This window comes from Musa acuminata, chromosome BXJ3-4 (assembly GCF_036884655.1).
Source record: "Musa acuminata AAA Group cultivar baxijiao chromosome BXJ3-4, Cavendish_Baxijiao_AAA, whole genome shotgun sequence".
Lineage (NCBI taxonomy): Eukaryota > Viridiplantae > Streptophyta > Magnoliopsida > Zingiberales > Musaceae > Musa > Musa acuminata.
The window spans coordinates 1,427,872-1,447,064 of NC_088352.1; the positions used below are offsets into that span (position 1 = coordinate 1,427,872).

Here is a 19,193-nt window from a genome sequence, read left to right on the forward strand (position 1 = left end):
CCTCCATTAAACAAACAATAAACCGAGTTTGATTAAGCACTTCAAGATTGCATTTTGATCATTTAAGTCTTTCATATATCCATTTTCCTTCCCGTTTCTCATTTAAATAATGCTTCGATTAAACTTAGATTTTTGAAAGTTGTCGACAAAATAAAAATATAGATTCCTAAAAGAGTTGCGTGAGGTATTAAATCAAATCTTCATCCACAAAAAAATGCAAACAACAACTAACACAAGGGTGTTGGGATCAAGCAAATCAAAATGCAAAGATTCTTATCCTTTAGATAAACTACTGTGAAATGGGATACGATCGATTAATGCACTAAATATTTTGGCAATGTACAATTGCAATGTATCAAACGTGAAGAATCGAGCATTGACATAGGGATATGTCGAGAAATGTGGAGTGATGTGTTAATATAGAAATGATGAGAGTTAATCTGAAAAAGAATACAAAGAATATAAAACAGAAAAGGTGGAATAAATAAGGGAAAGAGAACAAACAAAAGAAGAGTTGTTCTCCATTTAATGCGCGCTCTCTTTAACCTTTCAATGCCAACAAATCCTTCCTAGTTCTCGTGTCTCCCTCTTGCTCTCTCTCCTCTCTCTCTTTTTCCTCCTCCTTTTCTCGGTCAAACCGCCCTCTCCCTCTCTTTCTCTCTTTTTTAGAGAGAAAGCAGGGAGATTTATTGGGAGAATTTTTGGATTTCCCCGAGGAAGCAACAAATGTGTGTGATTTCTGTCTCGTTGATGCTTGCCTCCCCCTGTAGCACCTGTCCCTGTCCATTCCCTGGTGTTGCAGCCTCGGAGCTCGAAGCTGACCAATCATTGGATGTTTTCGAAGCCTCTGTTCCTGCTCCCACCTTCCAAGTGGTGTGATTCGGTCCGTAACTTTTGCCTTGCATCCTTTACTTGGTTCTTTTTTTCTTGTAATTCTTCCCTCCTGTTTTGTTTCTGTTGCAAAGATTCAATTTTGCGGGTTTTTGGTAGCTTCATTCCGGAGATGTATGTGGTCATTTGGACATTCTGGGTCTTCGTTCGTCCTGAAGTTTGTCGCTTTTTGTTGATTTTGTTACCTGTGATCGCCTAAAAATCGAAACTTTTTAGTAATCCAAGTCATTTTTCTTCAATTGCGTGATTGGGAATCCTTCAAAATCTCATCTTTCCCTTTCGCTCGCTGGTCTATTAGTTTGTTGTCAGGTTGCGTTGAAGGTAGGTTCTGATTTTTGTTTCTCTTGTTAGAACATTGGAATTCCGAGCCGCGTTTGTTCATAAGCTTCATCTGAATATAATCTTCTCCTTCATTTGCCTACTAAGATCCTGCAGGAATTTGTGCTGAATCAAGTGAAGAATTGAATTAATCATGGCTAAGACAGATGACAACAACGCCATGATCGACGACCGCCCACCTCCAAATACTAGCTCAAGAGCCTTTCTTTCGAACTCTATAAACGAAGAATTTGGATCGAAATCATTCTCAGATTTCTTGACAGAGAATGGAAATGTGGGGTTTCCTTGGACATGTGAAAACCAGAAAATGGGCATAAACACAAAAATAGAAGAAGCTGAGGCTGGAAACGACTTCTCAAATGATGCCTCAGTGCAACCAAAACCTTTTGATGCCCCCAAATCATGCTCTGCTGTAGGTCTTGCTGAGAGGATGGCAGCCAGAAAAGGATTTAATGTGCCGAAGCTTGATACAGCTCGGATACCACCGGCCACCATCGTTTCATCCTCGGAAATACGTTCCCCTTATTTGACTATTCCACCTGGTCTAAGTCCCACCATGTTGTTGGAGTCCCCGGTTTTTCTTGCTAATTGTCTGGTAAGATATTGTACCTTGCATTCTTTTAGTAGTTGTCGTGTTTTCTACATAAACACATTAAGGAAGTCAGATAGATGGAGAATATAAATTAAGAACTGCAACATAATATCAACAACTTTGCTGATAGTTAGTTGTTGTAGAGTGAGAAGAACCTCTACAGGGTCACTGTGTTCATTGATCCTTTGTTGAATGCACCAACATCATCGTGGTTCTTAACCAGGTAGTGAAAGAACACATGGATTTTTGTTGTTCATGAATCATAGCACTTGTTACCTTTAAACAAAATGATAGCATATATGGATTTACCCATGGTCCTTGTGTTTAACTTCTTTGGCAAAAAAAAAAAAAAGAAGAAGAAATTTCTGTGAGGTTACAGGAAATAAGTATTGATTCAATATGTTATGTAAAAGGCTCATTTACAATTCGGCATTAATTTTCCTTAATTGCTTATATTACATCATCATTGAGAATGCTAGTGATACATAGTCAGACTGATAAATTATCCGATCGGAGCAGGTGGGTTCACATTTTAACTTGGGCTAGGAAAATGATAAGGACAAGCATGGCATTTTCTACTTCAGTAAATCAATGGTGCACACTGTTGGAGACATTTTATGCAAGTCCGCTGCTAGTTATTTCATGCTTACACAAACAAGTTGAAAAATATACAATTTAGTCAACAATTCGGTGGAGCTTAAAAATATATGAATATAAGTAGAAAGGGCTTGAGAGCTGTGTATCAGTTTCTTGGTGTTCTTTTGCCATTTTTTCTGTTAATTCAATGCATATTGGCATTGAGGTCCTAGGGAATTTTAAACTTGGCCATTTTTATATTTGAAAGTTTTCTACTTGTCATATTCAGTTCATTAACATATAGGGCTGAAACTCTGGGTCTCTTGTTACCTGACTTTTCGTTGTTATTTTTCTAGGCTCAACCATCTCCAACAACAGGCAAGTTCAATTTTGCAGATATTGATTCAAACCCAATGTCACTCTCACTTTCGGCAGTTTCTACTAAAAGTGACAACGATCTATTTGAAGACATTCCAGAAGCATTTTCCTTTAAGCCTCCTCTGGAATCACACTCACACCTCTCAAGCACTGAAGAAAAGGTAATGTTGTGGATGCCTGGACAAACTTCTGTTGCTGCTATAGTTTTCTGATGACTCATCACTGTATGCACAGATATTATCTAGAACCTTATTGCTAAGATGAAGGCTTTGATCATACTGATCCTGAATTATTGATCAAATCACAATTTGTTCTATCTCATTGAGATAGTATTTATTTTTCCACCTACTTGAATCATATGTTCAAAATCTTCAAAGAACATAGACTTCATTTGTAAGTCATTTGAGCATTGTAAATCATGCCAATTTGTATCGATTTTGATTTTGGAGTCTACACAATCGGTTTTGTATTATTTTCTGTCTACCAGTAGGATTCTGGCTCAACTTACACACGACAAAGGAAGTTACGGTGGCACGTTTCACCAAGAAAATAGCAGTCATCTTGCAAGGCTTTGTTTGTTTCCTTTATCAGTTTATAAGTTCTGTTGCAATGAGGATCAGTTTAAATGCCTCAAATCGATGGAAATATGTGCTTTTATAATTTATAATTCTTTTTGCTATTTCTGTATTTTTTAACTTCCAGTGGCCAAATATGTTAGGTCAAGAGCAATATAGATATGGGTTTGATATATAAAATTACATTTTAACAATTTGGTGACCTATAAAAGGTTTGTGAAATAACCTTTATACAGAATCTCCCAAGTTGTATCATTAAATTGTGTATTGGTGCTGCCCAACCTGCTATGTTCCTTTTTAGAATTGCCTACTACATCCCTAATTTGTCAATTGTGGAAATTCTCTTATTAGTAAATAAAATAACTTGATTGATCTGACCAACTTGCTTAATGATATTTGCATGGTAGTTAGGAAAATGTATAGCTGGAAAGAAGCATTTATCTACCTGATTACACATGAAGAAACATATTCTATCTTTTCCTCTAAGCCTGCGTTGGCATCCAACTAGGCAGATTGAGAACTAATGGAGATAGTAACGGTAAATAGTCAAGGCCGGACTGTTATTCTAGTGAATAACTGTTATGTTGAATGTTCTTCTCCTGCTTAGGAGACACTTTGAGAATTATCATTTTAGGCTTTATTGTCTTTATTAAACAGTTTTTAGGCTTTCTATCCATATTTGGTGGAGGAATTATCATTCTTGCTGTCTCTATGAACCTACCTTCTGATGCAAAAGCTTTTTGCACCCTGGTTTTCCAAATGACTGAAACATTTTTTGTTGCCCTTTTCTTGGCATAGTTATGCATATCTTATTTATGGTGACTTTTTCGGCTCTTTGTTAGATTGACAAAATAAATTTACCACACAAACTCTTCAGCGTAAGATATATGTATTTTAACAAATATGTTTATCAGTATCTTATTCACATATACATTTAGCAGTCCATACACTAATGTTTGTAAGGTGGTTTTGGATTTTGTTCAGCAGCAGGAGTTGCCAGGCATTGAGGTGCCCATTCAATCTGGAAAACCTACGCAAACAGGAACCATAGAAGCTGACAATAATAACTTCCAGAATCAACAAAAATTTCACCTTCAGGCTGGCTTTTCTGTCCCATCCGATAGAAAAGATACCTCTGATTATATTATGTTGAACCAGAGAGTCTCTGACTCCATCGTTGGAACTGATTATGCTCCGACTGTCGATACCCAGCAGGATGGGGAAGCAGACCTAAGAGGAGAACTTTCTGCAGCTGTTGGCACTCCAGCTGAGGATGGATACAATTGGAGGAAATATGGCCAAAAACAGGTAAAGGGCAGTGAATATCCAAGAAGCTATTACAAATGCACGAATCCAAAATGTCAGGTGAAGAAAAAGGTAGAGCGATCTCATGAGGGTCACATCACCGAGATAATCTATAAGGGTGCCCACAATCACCCCAAACCTCACACAAGTCGCCGTTTATTGCACCAATTTGGTGACCCTCAGATTGATGGCTCTGAACAGCCTGGCTCACAAACAAGTTTTGATGGCAAGCCTGTAAAGGGAAGCTTACACAGCGGGAATGGAGGTCAAGATTGGTGGGGAGATAGCCTGGAGGCAACCTCATCAGCCCCTGTTGCCGCTGAACAGTGTGACCCTTCTAACTCCCTGCAACAGAACCAAGATGGCACTCATTTATCCCCGGAAGCTATTGGTGTTTCATCAACGATGTCCAATGATGAAGAAGAGGATGATCGAGCAACCCATGGCAGTGTCTCACTTGGTTGTGATGGTGAAGGAGATGAAACAGAGTCAAAAAGAAGGTTATTTTCTTGGTGCTACCTTACTGTCGACTTCCAGTAGTTTATTTGAGCAAGAAAAACATCTGATGACCTGACTTTGTCACCTGTAAATTTATGAGGATCGTAATAATTGGTTGTTTGTTTTCATCTGTTCTGATCCAGAAAGCTAGAAGCTTCTGCTATTGAAATGAGTGCAGCTTCAAGGGCAGTTCGCGAACCAAGAGTGGTGGTTCAGACTACCAGTGAGGTTGACATTCTCGATGATGGGTATCGTTGGCGCAAGTATGGTCAGAAGGTTGTCAAAGGAAACCCAAATCCCAGGTATCATAATTTCCTGTCATCGTCCAAATTATGGTTGCAAATGCAACTCTAATTCCTAGAAAAATCCTATTTGTTTTTCCACTGCTGATGGAGCTGAAATCTCGCTTTCTGGGTGCAGGAGTTATTATAAGTGCACCAATCCAGGATGCACAGTACGGAAGCACATTGAGAGGGCCTCGCATGATCTCAAGTCGGTGATTACCACTTATGAGGGCAAGCATAACCACGATGTGCCAGTGGCAAGAAACAGTGGCCAACCCAGTTCTGCCCAGTCAAATACAACAGCCAATGCAGCTCCACAACATAATGGCCTTCTGCAAAGGCCTGAGCCAACCCAAGATGGCTTTGTGAGGTTTGATGGCCATGCAGCTCTCGGCACATTTGGCTTCCCGGGAAGAGAGCAGTTAGGACAACCATCCAGCTTCCCTTTTTCCATGGCACAACCGGGCCTGGCAAACCTTGCCATAGCTGGATTGGGTCCGATGGCAGCAGCAATGAAGATGCCGGTTGTTCCTCCGCTTCATCCTTATTTAAGTCATCTCCAGCTGACCGAAGCTGGATTAATGGTGCCGAAAGTAGAGCCCAAGGAAGAATCCATGCCAGACTCAGAGCTGCCTGTGCTGAATGCCGCCTCAATTTATCATCAGATGATGAGCAGGCTTCCTCTAGGACCTCAGCTGTAAATAATAGAATGAAAGATGGATGCTTCTCTGTACACCTGAGAAGGGAAGGGAAAGAAAAGCCTCTCTTTTAGTTGTTTCAAGCATAGGATCAAGTGAACCTTGACATCATGCAAGGCATTACATTAAGTATAATGGTTTCATGTTGGCTTGTTTGGGCTGTGCTTTGCCAAGAAAAGACTTGGGAATTAGTTTACCGTGGACATGAAATGATAGCAGACACATTTAAACTTTCTCTATTTAAACGGAGTCATTTACAAATTGTTATCACCACCCTAAAGCTCTGATGAGTTCATGTACTTGAATGCTGCTGCTACTGCAGAGAAAGAATTCATGCTTGACAAAAAGGAAACAAACATCTAACATGCTCACTCTGGAAACACAATGAAGGGAACATCAAACGAACAGTGGTGCTCAGGTAAACAAAACCTTCTTCCATCCATGAATGCTAGTGTTTGGAATTGGTTTATGACTCCATCCTTGGGCTAAAATGCATACCACCCAATTATCAGAAAAAGATGAACAGAACATCAACACAGTCGATCTTTTCTTCCTTGAAAGAAGAATCAAGATGACTTATGAGATCATTGAGGTGCATGCTCACTCTTCCCTACCCATGACTGGAGATGAAGGCAATGTCCTCAAACCTTCCTTTTTGTCGGCAATAATACTTGTGAGCCATTAGCAGGACATGTGATCTTCTGGGAGATGGTGTACTGCATTTAGCCCCATCGACCTTTTTACATGAACACACAAGTGGGTGGGCGCAGCTCCATGTCTGTGTCTCCCACTTCATCTTCTGTTCTCCAACTTGCAAGCTACCAAAGACCACTCTCGTCGAGGCCTAAATTAAACACCAAACAAGGAAAGATCAAATTTAAGCAGCTATAAGAGAGGAGATTGCATGTGAAAATGAGTGCTCTAAAGTATCTGCAGACATATATAGATTATTAGTCAATGGAGGTGGAAGGTCTTCTCATCAACCGATGGAATCGCAGGAATTGAAGTCTCCACGACTAACGAGTGAAATGAGAATTAGTGATCCAACTGGAAAGCAAGGTTCGTAATACCGTACCGTACCGGTATTTCGATCTAGGCTCGGTACCGATATGGTACGGTGTACCGAGCGGTATACCAAGGTGTACCGAGCACTGTAGCACTGCTACAGTGCGGACCGGTACGTACCGCCCGTACCGGGCGATACGAATCGGTATGACAGACACTGCTTGAAAGATCATTTTCATCATCACACACATTGTTTTCTTTGGGTTCCAAGACAAATTTTAGGAGACTTGAACGCTTTAGTTATTAGTTCACGTAAATACCAAATTTTAGTAGGCTTCAAATGGTAATTTAAATGGACGAATTCACCCTCTCATTTTCAACATTTTCAAACACCAATCTTTTTTCCTCTGGAATACTCTTTTTCCCATAGATCGATCCATTATTCTGTGTGATGATATTTTCAACAATATATAAATTTTATACAAAATATTATGTTTATTTTTTTATACTATAATATTTTTAACAATGTAGTGTTTTTATACTGTGTTATAGTATTTTTTTAATATTATTAAAAACACTATAACACAATGTAAGAACATTATAATTAGATTTGTTATCCTATGGACTAATTTTAAAAAAACAGAAGGAAAAACGGATATACGACCATGGCTATTTTATGTATTAAATAAAAAAACCCTTTTAGAGAATTCTAATTTTTTTTTAAAAGCTCTAAAACATTTTTAAGAATTCTTCTCTTATTTCATCTCATCTATCTTTATTAATCTAATTCGAACTCATCTTGAGGGCCTATATAGCACGGGGCTTTATCTATAGTAGAAATTTTTCTCTCTCTTAAGTTTTAAACGTGATAACTCATTTTTATGGATGAATGATTATGCTCGTTTTTTTATCTTCTTACATGGGCTCTAACTCCTTCAATTTTTATAGTTCTAACATAGTTTTTTTTTTTTTTTGAAACTTTAATATTTGATACATGAGATATCCTCAACCTAAAAACAACATACTGAAACAAGAAGCACTAATCCATGGCCAAATTCCAAAAGACAAATGGAGCCATGCAAGGATAGTTCTTAGGATCTCTGCAACAGCTTCGCAGGACATAAATCACCAATAGCTCTTTGGCGAGACATCAATCTTGTCATGTCCAACGAGATTGCATCCTTTTGCATGCCCATCATTCAAATACCGCATAGCTACGACACTTCAATCCTTGCTAATACAATAAAAAGTGAGACTTACAAAATTATCCAAGTCATCCATTTTAAGACTAGTCTAGCAACCAAAGAGCATTATTAATAAGAAAAATAGTAAAAGAACCCCACATTTACTAAGAACTCCTTTAAGCGAGTGAGGATTTCAGCTAAAATCCAAGCTTCAAAAAGTAAAAGCAAGAATTGATGAATTTGAGAATCTATAAGGTAAGTTTTACTAGTTGAGCAATTATGCTCCAAAATTTTTAAGTAAAATATTATTAGAAAGATATACAAATTTATTTTCAAATAAAATAGGTTTTATATAAACTAAAGTTACCTACAGAATTATGTAAACAGCTGGATATGGATAGGCCAATATCATCTTACCTCTATTTAACAGAATTTAAGAGATTAATTATAATAAATAATTAGAAAGATATTTATACTTTAAATCATTCAAATAGAGCACCAAAAGAAACACAACATAATTATAAATATTTAGATAACATCAAAGTTACAATGTAGCAACCATGAATCAAGAAAACATAGATGTCAATCATACTACAAGCATGCATGGCACATACCATTTATTTTCTCTCTATTTTATATATATATATTTTTTAAATTCACTAATTTAACACGAAGACTTTCATAAATCATATCCCTAGCATTATTTCTCTAATATAAAAATTATTTAATGTAAAAATTACAAAATAAATTATCATATTAATTAAAAAATTCATCACATCATAAATAATGGAGACTAATTTAAAGATTTTTTTGATCCACTAATCTAACATGAAGACTTTCATAAATCATATCCCTAGCAATATTCCTCTAATATAAAAATTACTAAATAAATTATCATATTAAAATACTTTAAAAAAAAGCATCATATCATAAAGTATTAGCATTACTAGGACAAACAAACAAACAAACAAAAAAAGGGTGGAATAATGATAATTGTCAAGAATTCAAGAATTAAATGTACCATTTTGATTAATATCAGTACCTTCATTAGATTGGACAACCATCCATAGTGCAATTAACTCATCTCACCAACCCATGTCACCATCACATCATTTGGTATGCAGCCATTTTATGTTAAAACTAGAGCTTAACATTCTATCTATCAATCATATCGATTCTTGGCTTCGTCGTTAGGCATTTCAACGATCGATGACTCGATCGATGTTCAGTGCTACCAAATTCATGATTTGTCTTTTTGACGATCTATTTGGATACGAAATTGATGGTAAATTTTCGAAATGATGAAACTCGTAAAGCATCGTTTCATCATATATATAATTCAAGAAAAAATATCTATCTCTCTTTCTAGTGAAATTAGGATTTATTGTCCGGCGACAATTCGGTAATTCTTTTATTAAAGAAAGTGGTAAATAGTTAGTGTTGTTGATTTTAAGACACAGATAAATAGTCACTTTTGTCGACAAAAAACACTAATATCGTTGACTTTTTTTTTGTGTTGACTTATTCGGATCAAATTGATTAAAGTTAGCTAGCAGCACGTTTACAATGCTTTTGGTAGAATATACAAAAGACATGATGATGGTTTTCCAAGTCATCACCCCATTGGTTCGATCCGAGAGAGAGAGAGAGAGAGAGAGAGAGAGGGGCGGCTCAACGAATTCATGCGTGAATCACACATTTCATATTTGGAAGCGATTAATTATACTACAACAACAATGTTTTTAATTATCCATATTTGATAATTTGACTGACTTCATTTTGATTCCATTCCGACATTGGTGGTGGAGCCTACCTTACACCTTTAAGATGGGACCCAAAGCGTACATCACCAATCATATATTTATTATTATATGATTTGGTAATTTAGTAAGTAGTTTATTTTTTGTTAATATTTATAAAATAATGTTTCAGGCTCATAATCCTTAATAAATAGATATTATCAATGAATTATCAAACACCTTATCATTTGATAATCTATGAAATGATACTTCAAATAAATAGATTTGATTCATCCCGTGACCGCAAGAAAAGTTGTATCTCATCCACATCCTCATTGCATTAAAAGAATAATAATAATAATAATAATAATAATAATAATAATAATAATAATAATAATAATAATAATAATAATAATAATAATAATAAACAACAATGGTGCTCCGTCGGTCCATCCACCAATTTGTAAGGCTCACATTTAAAGCTTCCATCCATCACCCTTTCGGTACCCAAAATTACACCTCGAAAAAGACCCACTGTTTCGTGCATTAATCTTCGTGCTCTACAAGGAAAATTATTGCATCATTATCTCTATATGTATTTATAATATATATATATATATATATACACATATGTTTGGAAGAACACAAAAAGGATCGATTGAGAGTTCCGAGGGGAGTCTCTACTTAAAAAGTAAACTACTCATCCTTCACTATCTCCGCTTATGTGTGGAAGGCGTGAAGTAATACGCACACGTATTTTCTATTCTCGTGGCTCCCCAATAACACACGCACCATCTTTGATGTGGGCCACCGATTTTCTCAATCTCAACGCAATGTGCCAAAGATATAAATGTGATGTGATTGATTTCCTTGCAAGGAAAAGTTAGTACCACGCATGTGCACAGGAACAGTGCATGCGTGCCCACTTCCCAAAGTACCCTCGTCTCCGACCCTAAATTACAACTTCTATCTTTACTCCTTTGATGTTATTTATGATTGTGGAGGTTGGAAGATAGGGAGAAACTCGATAAGGAATTATGATTTGAAAAATAAAGGAGTTAGTTAAAAAGGTAGCATCATTTATTTAAATAAAAATACATATATATTTATAGCATCAAATGCATTATACAAATTAAAAAGTTACCATAAGTATTATCGTGAAACAAATCGATCTTAAATTTTTAATGTAGTCTCTAATGTATTAATTTTTAAAATATTTTTTTAAAGAGAAATCTTAGGTTCTTATAATAATTTATAAAAATCTTTACCGTATTTTTTATCTAATGAAATTAAACTCTGAAGTAGATTGATATGATACAACATCCTCAAATCAATATTTTATATGTTATTCTAAACCGAAATTGATGATGAAAATTTGATACTATTTAAGATTTCATAAAAAAATATAATATTAAAAATAAATTAAATATACCGTTCGTCCGATTGATTCATCGGTTTGACTAATCAATTGGGAGTGTCGTAAGTCGATGATTACGTGACAGTCAGTCGATAATATATTCATCGTCCTTTGTATTTATATAACTTCTTCAATGAAATACATAATTAAGATATACCGATGGATCGAAAAATTATACAAGAATATAATTTTTTTGTCAACGTAAAAATAGTTGAAAGTGCATGGTGAGATCAGAACCTCTCAATGCTTTTTGTGTGTTGTTAATATTGAGAGGACAAAAGGTACTTTGGAAAACAAAATAACATGTGTACAAACAAACAAACAAACAAACAAGCGAAAAGTAAGCAAAAAAAGGTGCCTTTAAAAGGAGTAACTACTTTTAGAATCTCGTAGTAAGTTAATTAGGGAATTTACCCACAAGTGAAAGTGATGACGCAGTGGCAACAATAAACAGTTAGTTAGCATCATTACAAGAGAGGAGGGTGTGAATGTGATTTAGTGAAGAGGGCAGGGTCAAGAGTTAGCATCATTACCAGTTCATTCTTGAATAATATTATCAGCGAAAAGCAAAGCAGGAGGAGGAGGAGGAGGAGAAAGAGCGGAGGTAGAAAAGCTTAACAGAGTTGGACAGGAAAAGGACTGCTCTCTGAGAACTCCTCCATTTTCTTTGCCCTTTGCCCCCTTACCCACCACCCCCTCTCTCTCTCTCTCTCTCTCTCTCTCGAGTTGCTGTTAATGTACAGGTCTGCTTTTTGGTGGAGAACCTGATGCCATAGATGTGTGAGTGGGTGGTCTTTTCTCATCTTCCATTTCCTACGATCTCTACAACACCCCCCCTGCTTTCTCATCACATCTTCCGCCCCCTTCCTCTCCTTTGCTAGAGCAGGCAACTCTTAGAGTTAGAGTTCTCTTCTCAAGCTACCTTGACTTTTTCACTTCCTTTTGGATCCAAAGACTGGGTAACGCCTGCAGGTTCTTCTTCTTCTTCTTCTTCTATGTGATTTGTTTTTGTGTGTGTGTGTGTGTGTTGTTTTCTTTCTGTCATGGGCTTTTTCTCCCATCTATCTCTTGCATGTGGTTCTTCTGTTTTCATCTTAGAGTCTCTGAAACTTCCTGCTGGGTTGTTGCTCTTCATGGATTTTCCTTGGGATCTTGTTTTGGTCCCTGCATCAGTTTGCATCAGCCACGTCCTTGTTGGATCTTTCATCTGATCAATCGTTCTGCCCCGTCTCACCCCTCTCTCCTTGCCATCCTTGAACCCTTTTGCTTGGATCTTCTTGGGGGTGTGTGTGGGTGGGGTTCCTGGTACCTCTTTAAGAAGAGAAAACTCTAGGAAGAGGGTTTTCTTCAGATTTGCCTGTCCTTTTTGGCCCAGGAGGGTTGAGATGAGCTTCTTCATCGTGCTTCCTTTATACTGTGTGTAATTTCGGCTACTTTATTCCGTTGTGTTCCATCCTAGGAATCCATCATGTTAATTCTCATCTCCATGACCTTTCCGTCCTTTTTTCTCTTCTATCTGGTTCGATTAGTGGGTGGCTATGCTTTTGATTCTCCTCGTTGGTTTGGTTCTCAAACCTTGATTAGTGGCTCGTGTTATCATTTCATGCGCAGGGCTTCTGCCAAGGTCTTCTTCTTCCTCCTCGAACTCTTCCTACTAATCTTTCAGTAAACTGATTTTGGCTTCCTGAAATGTTTTTACGGGTGTGGCTGCTCCTTCGGTCACATAAAATGACAGCTCTGGAAGTCTTCCAGCCACATAAATTTTCATACTTCGAGTGTCTTTTGTTTCCAAGGAGACTGATCTCATCTTCTTGGCTTAGACCCACACGAATCCAGTATCAAGTATACATGAAATAATGTTTTAGAAGCCTCCACCTTGTAAAAAGTGTGCTATTTCTTCTCTGGTAGCTGCCTTCACTTTTGCCAAGTTTAGTTTTTCTTCCTTGCTTTGTGCAATCTTGCAGGCATCAAGTCAGTTCAAGAGAGGGAGAAGGGTGGTGGTGTTTGTCCTTTGCTGGATCTTACCGCTCTCCTTCTTTTGAGGGGTTTTTAGGGAGCTCAAGTCCTTTGTTATGCTGGAGGCTAAGGATAAGAGAAGGCACAGTAGCAGTAGTGCTCTTGGGCTGCTACTCCTGTTGGAAGATTTAGGAGGAAAACTGGACAACGCTTCCTCAGATGTTATCCACTAAAAGCACACCACACCCTTCATGTTCCTCCAAGCTTCCAGCACCGGGAACAGGTGAGTGTGCTTCTGAAAAGCTTCCCTTTCAAGAGAGAAATCCCATCCTCGAAGAGACACCAACTCCTAATTTCTCTATAAGGTAACAGTTTCCCAAAATCATGCCTTGTGTTGTTATTATACTGCTTTCAAGGATTGGTTTTGCTTATATCAATCAGATTGGTGGGTTGACTTCTGTAGGACCTTTTGCTTAAGATTTTCCTTCTTCACTTACAAATCTGTAGAATATGGGCCAACCTTTGATGGATCTAAGAGCGGGCTTGCCAGGATCCTTATGTTGATATTCTTCTGAGACCCTCGAGTTTCTAAAGCAAAGAAAGGCTTCATTGTACTTTTTTGGAATTTTTATGTTTTTTTTATCTATTTTTATACGATTTTACTTATGTGAGTTTAATCATTCATATCACCTGTTAAAATAAGTTGTCCTTTTTGTCAATGGTGACAGATCTCGAGGGTCATGGCTTTGTGGAATATTTGTCTAGTTCTTGATTTGTGGTATCAATTTGTATCTAGTTTTGGTAATTAATAAGTGTACAATTTGAACTAGTTCTTGGTAGAATTTTGTCATGAAAAGCTGACCTCCTCGATTGCATATACTGGAAGTAGGGAGCTGCATTTGAGGATCTTACGTCCATAGAATTTATGCCTCGGTAACAAATATAGTGGATGTTCATTCTGACGGATCTTTTTCTTGGATTTCAGAGATTATGCTTTTGCAACAAGGAGCAAAGGCCTCGAGTCAAGTTGGCCATTTACGCCACATTTCTTGCAGCTTTTCCTGAAGCACGGTGTCAAAGATCTTTTGCCACCTTTCGAAACTCCAAGTTTGGTGAGAGTCCAGTGTAGCAGAAAGGGATCGGAATCTGTACAACCTGTTATATGCTCAGAAATTGAACAGATACTAACGCATGCTGATCCTCCAGTGGAGGCTGCTATTGTCAGACAGCAATCGTGTTCATCATTAGAGAAACCATCTCCTGATAGGAAGGCGTTAAGTTGTCAGAGAATCTGTAAAGATGAACTGGCTCATTGTGATGCCGAAACTGGCTGGATAAGAAACCATGAGCAAGTCGAAAGAACTTCCAGTGAAACTGGTGGACCTTCCTCCTCGTTATCTAAAGCACCTTCAGAAATAGATGTTTTTGAACATACTAAATGCCTTCAAAGCTCACATGAATCATTAGAAAAGAAATGCAAGTTGATAGTCAAATTAGGTGTCATATCTAGGAGCTGTCAGGCAGAGGACATAATATCTAACTCTAGCACAGTTTCAGATCATATGGCTTCAAAGGTTTGTCCAGTTTGTAAAACATTTTCTTCCACTTCGAACACAACTTTGAATGCTCATATAGATCAGTGCCTCTCAATGGTGTCCAACAACAACTGGGTTTCAAACAAACTCTTAAAACCAAAAGTGAAACCGAGAAAGAAGAGACTGATGGTGGATATTTATGCTACTGCTCCTCACTGCACTCTTGAAGATCTTGATAGGAGGAATGGCACAAACTGGGCCATCGAATTGGCATTTACCACAGCAGCAACTGTTGGAGTTGATGTGGAAGCAAAGAAACCAAAGTTACCAACAGATTCTAGAGACAGCGTAAATGAAGGAGCAGTATATGTTGATTCAAATGGCATAAAACTCAGAATTTTATCCAAGCTCAATGATACACCAGAGTTGAAGAAAGAACTGAAGTTTTTGAAGCATGCAGAAGTAATTGAGACAACCAAAAAAAATTTCATCCGAAAGAAGAAGCACTTGACGACAAAGTACTCGAAGAAGATGAAAGTGAAGGCACAGAGAAAGAAACTGAGCTCATATTTGCTGTTGAAAGCACAGGTACTTCATTTTTCATCAAGAAATCTATGGCTACATATGCGTACTTGTACCCACAACCTTTGTTACCTGAGATCATCTAAACACAAAATATGAAAATTTCAATGATTCAGTAAGTTCATGCTCTTTTGGAACCAGGTTTTTGGTATTTTCAATAATATGCTAATGAGAATAAAGCCACTAGCATCATTTTTTTTGTAGTTACCTTGCCACATGTTTAAATTGTATATGTACTTCAGATATCTGAAACAACCTTGTAGTGAATTCTAAAGAAAGATTCAGACTACTACTTCTATGGTCTAATCAGCAATTCTTTTGATTCCTTTCCTCAATTTCTTTGATGTTGGAAGTTCGAATTTGTGACTATTTCTATCCTTGATTTTCTCTTGCTCAGGCTTTCTCAGTTATGATCTTTGGCTTGTAGTAAGTCTTTAAGTTTGTTAAACTTGATGCTTTCTAGCCTTTACTTTATGTGTCCAACTTCACAACTTCCTCCCCAACTGTCTATTTGATTGCTGAATTTTGCATGCCAACTTATTTTAAATTAGTTTAATTCTCACCAGCATTGATCATTTTGGAATTTGATAGCATGACTCATATATTTGCTAAATCAGATGAAAACTGCACATGAAGGAGATTGTCCTATGGATACTTGTTATGAGAATGAAGAATCAATAAACCCAGAAAACTTCCCCAAGGGCAGTGGATCTGCTTCTTCAAGGCAGTGGATGTGTTCTAGACAATCCGATATCCTGAAAAAGCCTCTCAGAAAGAATGTTCATTGTGTGTCAGATAATAATGTCACCAGAAGCAGGCTTGCCAAGAGTAGCCATCTGGATCCTGGTAAGTCTTCTGTTGCTATAAGTGATCAATTGAAGTTTTCTAGGTTATCTGAAGACTTTGTCAGCTCTCCAAAGATGATCCCCTCCATGGTCAATGGCTTTGAAAACTCTGAAAAGCTTCCTATCTCCAGTTGCAAATGGTCATCAAAAAGTACTGTGAAACATGGTCTCCTATTGAGAATATTAAAATCATCTGGGAGTTCTGTGACTCCTAGGATCAAAACAAAGGAGATTGACCTGGATATCCAGCAGGAATCTGATAAGCTTTCTCAGAGGACAAAACTTTCTTCCAAGATCTCTCATTCCTCAATAGAGGACCAAATCAATTTAACTTGGCAACAGGATGACTCAGTTAAAAGACCATCCATCAACTTGGAATCAGGGAAAGGTGATCTAAGTGAGAAATCCTTTTCCTTTAAAACTTTCCGTAAGCATAGATCCATTTCCAAGAGTGGAGTAGAATTTCGGACAGCTATCCGCAGAGGACTGCATGGACCTGGTGTTGATATTTCAAGAACAAGTAATTCACTAGGATCCCATAAATTTGGTTGCTCGAAGAAGAATGTTGCAATATTTGCAGCAGGAGAGATGATGAATGATGCATCTCCAAACATGAACGATGTCCTAAGACCTGAGAAAAGAGATGACAGAAACATAATGGAAAAGCAGAAACACAGTGCTTTGAAGAGGTTGCGCCTTGAAACTGAAAACCACGATCCTGATTCTGAAAACTTGAACATGCAACTAGAGGTCTTTGGCTCTGGAAATTGTGCCAGTAAATCTTCAATGGAAATGGCTACTGCCAATCCTTCCCATAATGGTATTGTGAGTTCAGAAAACCTGCAAGCAACATTTGGTGCCAGATCAGAGCTTTCGCCATCGGCTGAACAAGTTCAACCTATATCTAAAAGCAAGGCCCACAAAGAACAATTAGTGGAAGGATCCGAGAAGCAAGAGGTGAACTGTGGTAGCTTGCCCAGCGAAGATATTGATGGCCTTAATAGCCAAATAACAGATGAAATGGCAGTCAGAGGGGAAAAAGGCTCTTGTGTTATCGAGCTCACAGAGTGTACGGCTGATACCATGTCCATCCAAGAGTCTAGTGGCTGCTTGACTAGTCATGAGGATGTGGGGCCTCAAATGCCCCAAAAGGGGACATCAATAACCTCAGTTATAACAACTACAAATGATGCTACAAATTTGGCTAGTGAAGACGAACCATGTGGATCACCTGTGTCAACTGCCTCAACTCTCTCCCTCCCCTCTTCAGAGGACTCCAAATACACAGATTCAGAGGCTGAACCATTAGCAATTGCTATTAATTCTCAAGACAAGTCGGATTTGATAGTACCAATTACTGAAGACACAGTAGCAGCTGCAGAAAGAAATGCTGAGGGCAGAGATCACGAAGTGAAGGAAAATCTGCCAGCAAAAGAGCCTAACCACTCACTGGAGAATAAGTTATTCTGTTGCTCATGTAGGGAGAGCCTCTCAAGAGAGTCTCAATTATTAAGATCAAATGCTGCCCACAGGACAACCAAGGGAAAGCAGCTGTCCAACTTGTTTGCCAGGCCAATAGTCTCTTCTTCTTTTAGTTCGTACAAGAATCAGAGAACTAATACTATGGCCAGCTCCAGCTTGCAACCAGATAGGCAACCTACTTTCGTTAAGCGTTCATCAGATTCTTCAGCCAAGGTTCCAACTTCCAGTGTTGCTACCCCATCATCTCAGCCACATAACCAGTCAATTTCCAGTCCGTTCCTTAGGTTGATGGGTAAGAATTTGATGGTGGTGAAAGATGAAGAGCTTGTGCAACCCCAAAGTAGAGTTTTGGATTACCCATCACATGTAAATTTCCTGTCTCCTCCTGGATTTGGCTCAACCAACAGCCTTCTGAAGCAGGAGAATTTTCGACACCATCACCACATCTTCGGCGGTTCTCCTGTCCTTGACTCGGCTGTCTCAATGGATGAGCACAAATTTCCCATATGCCTGCCTAGCACACCGATGGCTGGTTATTCAGTCACTCCCCAGCATGCTTTTTTTGTGCCAAGGCCTGATCAGCAGATTCAGCAAAAGAATGCATATAAGAGGGCCAAATCCTCTCCATCTCCTTATATGATGAATGAACTGATTGTGATCAGCGACTTTCCCGAGACTGATAAGGAACCAACTTTAAGCAGTCCGACAAGCACTTTGCCTTTTGCTGCCTCAGGTTTGAATCCTTCGTCTCAGAGACCATTTACCTGCTTTTCTTCACAGAACCACATAAGGGACATTCCTGGTGGCCTGAGACCATTGTTACCAAACCCATTCACTGGGGTCAATACTAGTTTGATGAGAAGAGGAAGCACTTCAGAAGGACGTGGTCCTCTACTGCCTAGCCGCTTTGTGTTCCACTCTCCTGCGGCTGCTCGCACACACCCATCATTGTATTACTCGCAGACCCTTCGCTGATCCTCCCTGTACAAAGTGCTCGTAGAACAAATCTCTTCTCGGGTTTCTCTTGCAGCGATGTAGCCACCAAAACTTGTTGTTTTACAGTTGGGTTACCTTGGTTAGACTTTTCAATGTACAGGCCTTTTAAACAGTCATGAAGCATCCACCTGAAGAAAAAGACTGAAATTAACTAGAATCTTAGTACTCTTGAAATTTTGAAGTGTTGTGTATCAAAATATGGATGTTTCAAAGGCCTTGTTGGCTGCAACAGAGATCTTTTCTCTCTTCCAAGTGCATGTAGAACTCTGAATAATCCATGCATTTGAATCTTCCCATCAACTATGGCAATAAGTCT

The 19,193-nt window shown here is 38.2% G+C and overlaps 2 protein-coding genes across 8 annotated transcripts; both read left to right on the forward strand.

Moving 5' to 3' along the window:
• Window positions 1-541: 541 nt before the first annotated feature.
• Window positions 542-6,291, forward strand: LOC135635405 (probable WRKY transcription factor 2). Of its 4 annotated transcripts, none has more exons than XM_065146444.1 (6): window positions 542-883; window positions 1,318-1,825; window positions 2,755-2,937; window positions 4,336-5,156; window positions 5,298-5,456; window positions 5,575-6,291. In XM_065146444.1, the coding sequence occupies exons 2-6, from the start codon at window positions 1,364-1,366 to the stop codon at window positions 6,137-6,139; spliced, it is 2,190 nt and encodes a 729-aa protein (XP_065002516.1). In that variant the 5' UTR covers window positions 542-883; window positions 1,318-1,363; the 3' UTR covers window positions 6,140-6,291. The 4 variants fall into 4 exon arrangements, with proteins under 4 accessions (XP_065002516.1, XP_065002515.1, XP_065002518.1 ...); XM_065146443.1 differs by having other exon boundaries at window positions 1,327-1,825; XM_065146446.1 differs by having other exon boundaries at window positions 1,327-1,825; window positions 4,339-5,156.
• Window positions 6,292-12,119: 5,828 nt separating this feature from the next.
• On the forward strand, window positions 12,120-19,177 carry LOC135636740 (uncharacterized). 4 transcript variants are annotated; one of them, XM_065148729.1, is made up of 4 exons: window positions 12,120-12,453; window positions 13,446-13,802; window positions 14,423-15,560; window positions 16,172-19,177. In XM_065148729.1, exons 2-4 carry the CDS (start codon window positions 13,657-13,659, stop codon window positions 18,854-18,856), a joined length of 3,969 nt encoding a protein of 1,322 aa, XP_065004801.1. In that variant the 5' UTR covers window positions 12,120-12,453; window positions 13,446-13,656; the 3' UTR covers window positions 18,857-19,177. The 4 variants fall into 4 exon arrangements, with proteins under 4 accessions (XP_065004801.1, XP_065004800.1, XP_065004803.1 ...); XM_065148730.1 differs by having other exon boundaries at window positions 12,134-12,261; XM_065148728.1 differs by having other exon boundaries at window positions 12,120-13,802.
• Window positions 19,178-19,193: the final 16 nt, after the last annotated feature.

What these genes read in the sequence shown, in the direction of transcription:
- LOC135635405 (XM_065146444.1), top strand. Translation starts at nt 1,364, where the DNA reads ATGGCTAAGACAGATGACAACAACGCCATGATCGACGACCGCCCACCT. An exon ending in GAAACAGAGTCAAAAAGAAG is followed by an intron (nt 5,157 to 5,297) that starts GTTATTTTCTTG and finishes GTTCTGATCCAG; the next exon opens with AAAGCTAGAAGCTTCTGCTA. An exon ending in AAAGGAAACCCAAATCCCAG is followed by an intron (nt 5,457 to 5,574) that starts GTATCATAATTT and finishes TTCTGGGTGCAG; the next exon opens with GAGTTATTATAAGTGCACCA.
- LOC135636740 (XM_065148728.1), top strand. Translation starts at nt 13,657, where the DNA reads ATGTTATCCACTAAAAGCACACCACACCCTTCATGTTCCTCCAAGCTT. An exon ending in ACTCCTAATTTCTCTATAAG is followed by an intron (nt 13,803 to 14,422) that starts GTAACAGTTTCC and finishes CTTGGATTTCAG; the next exon opens with AGATTATGCTTTTGCAACAA. An exon ending in ATTTGCTGTTGAAAGCACAG is followed by an intron (nt 15,561 to 16,171) that starts GTACTTCATTTT and finishes TTGCTAAATCAG; the next exon opens with ATGAAAACTGCACATGAAGG.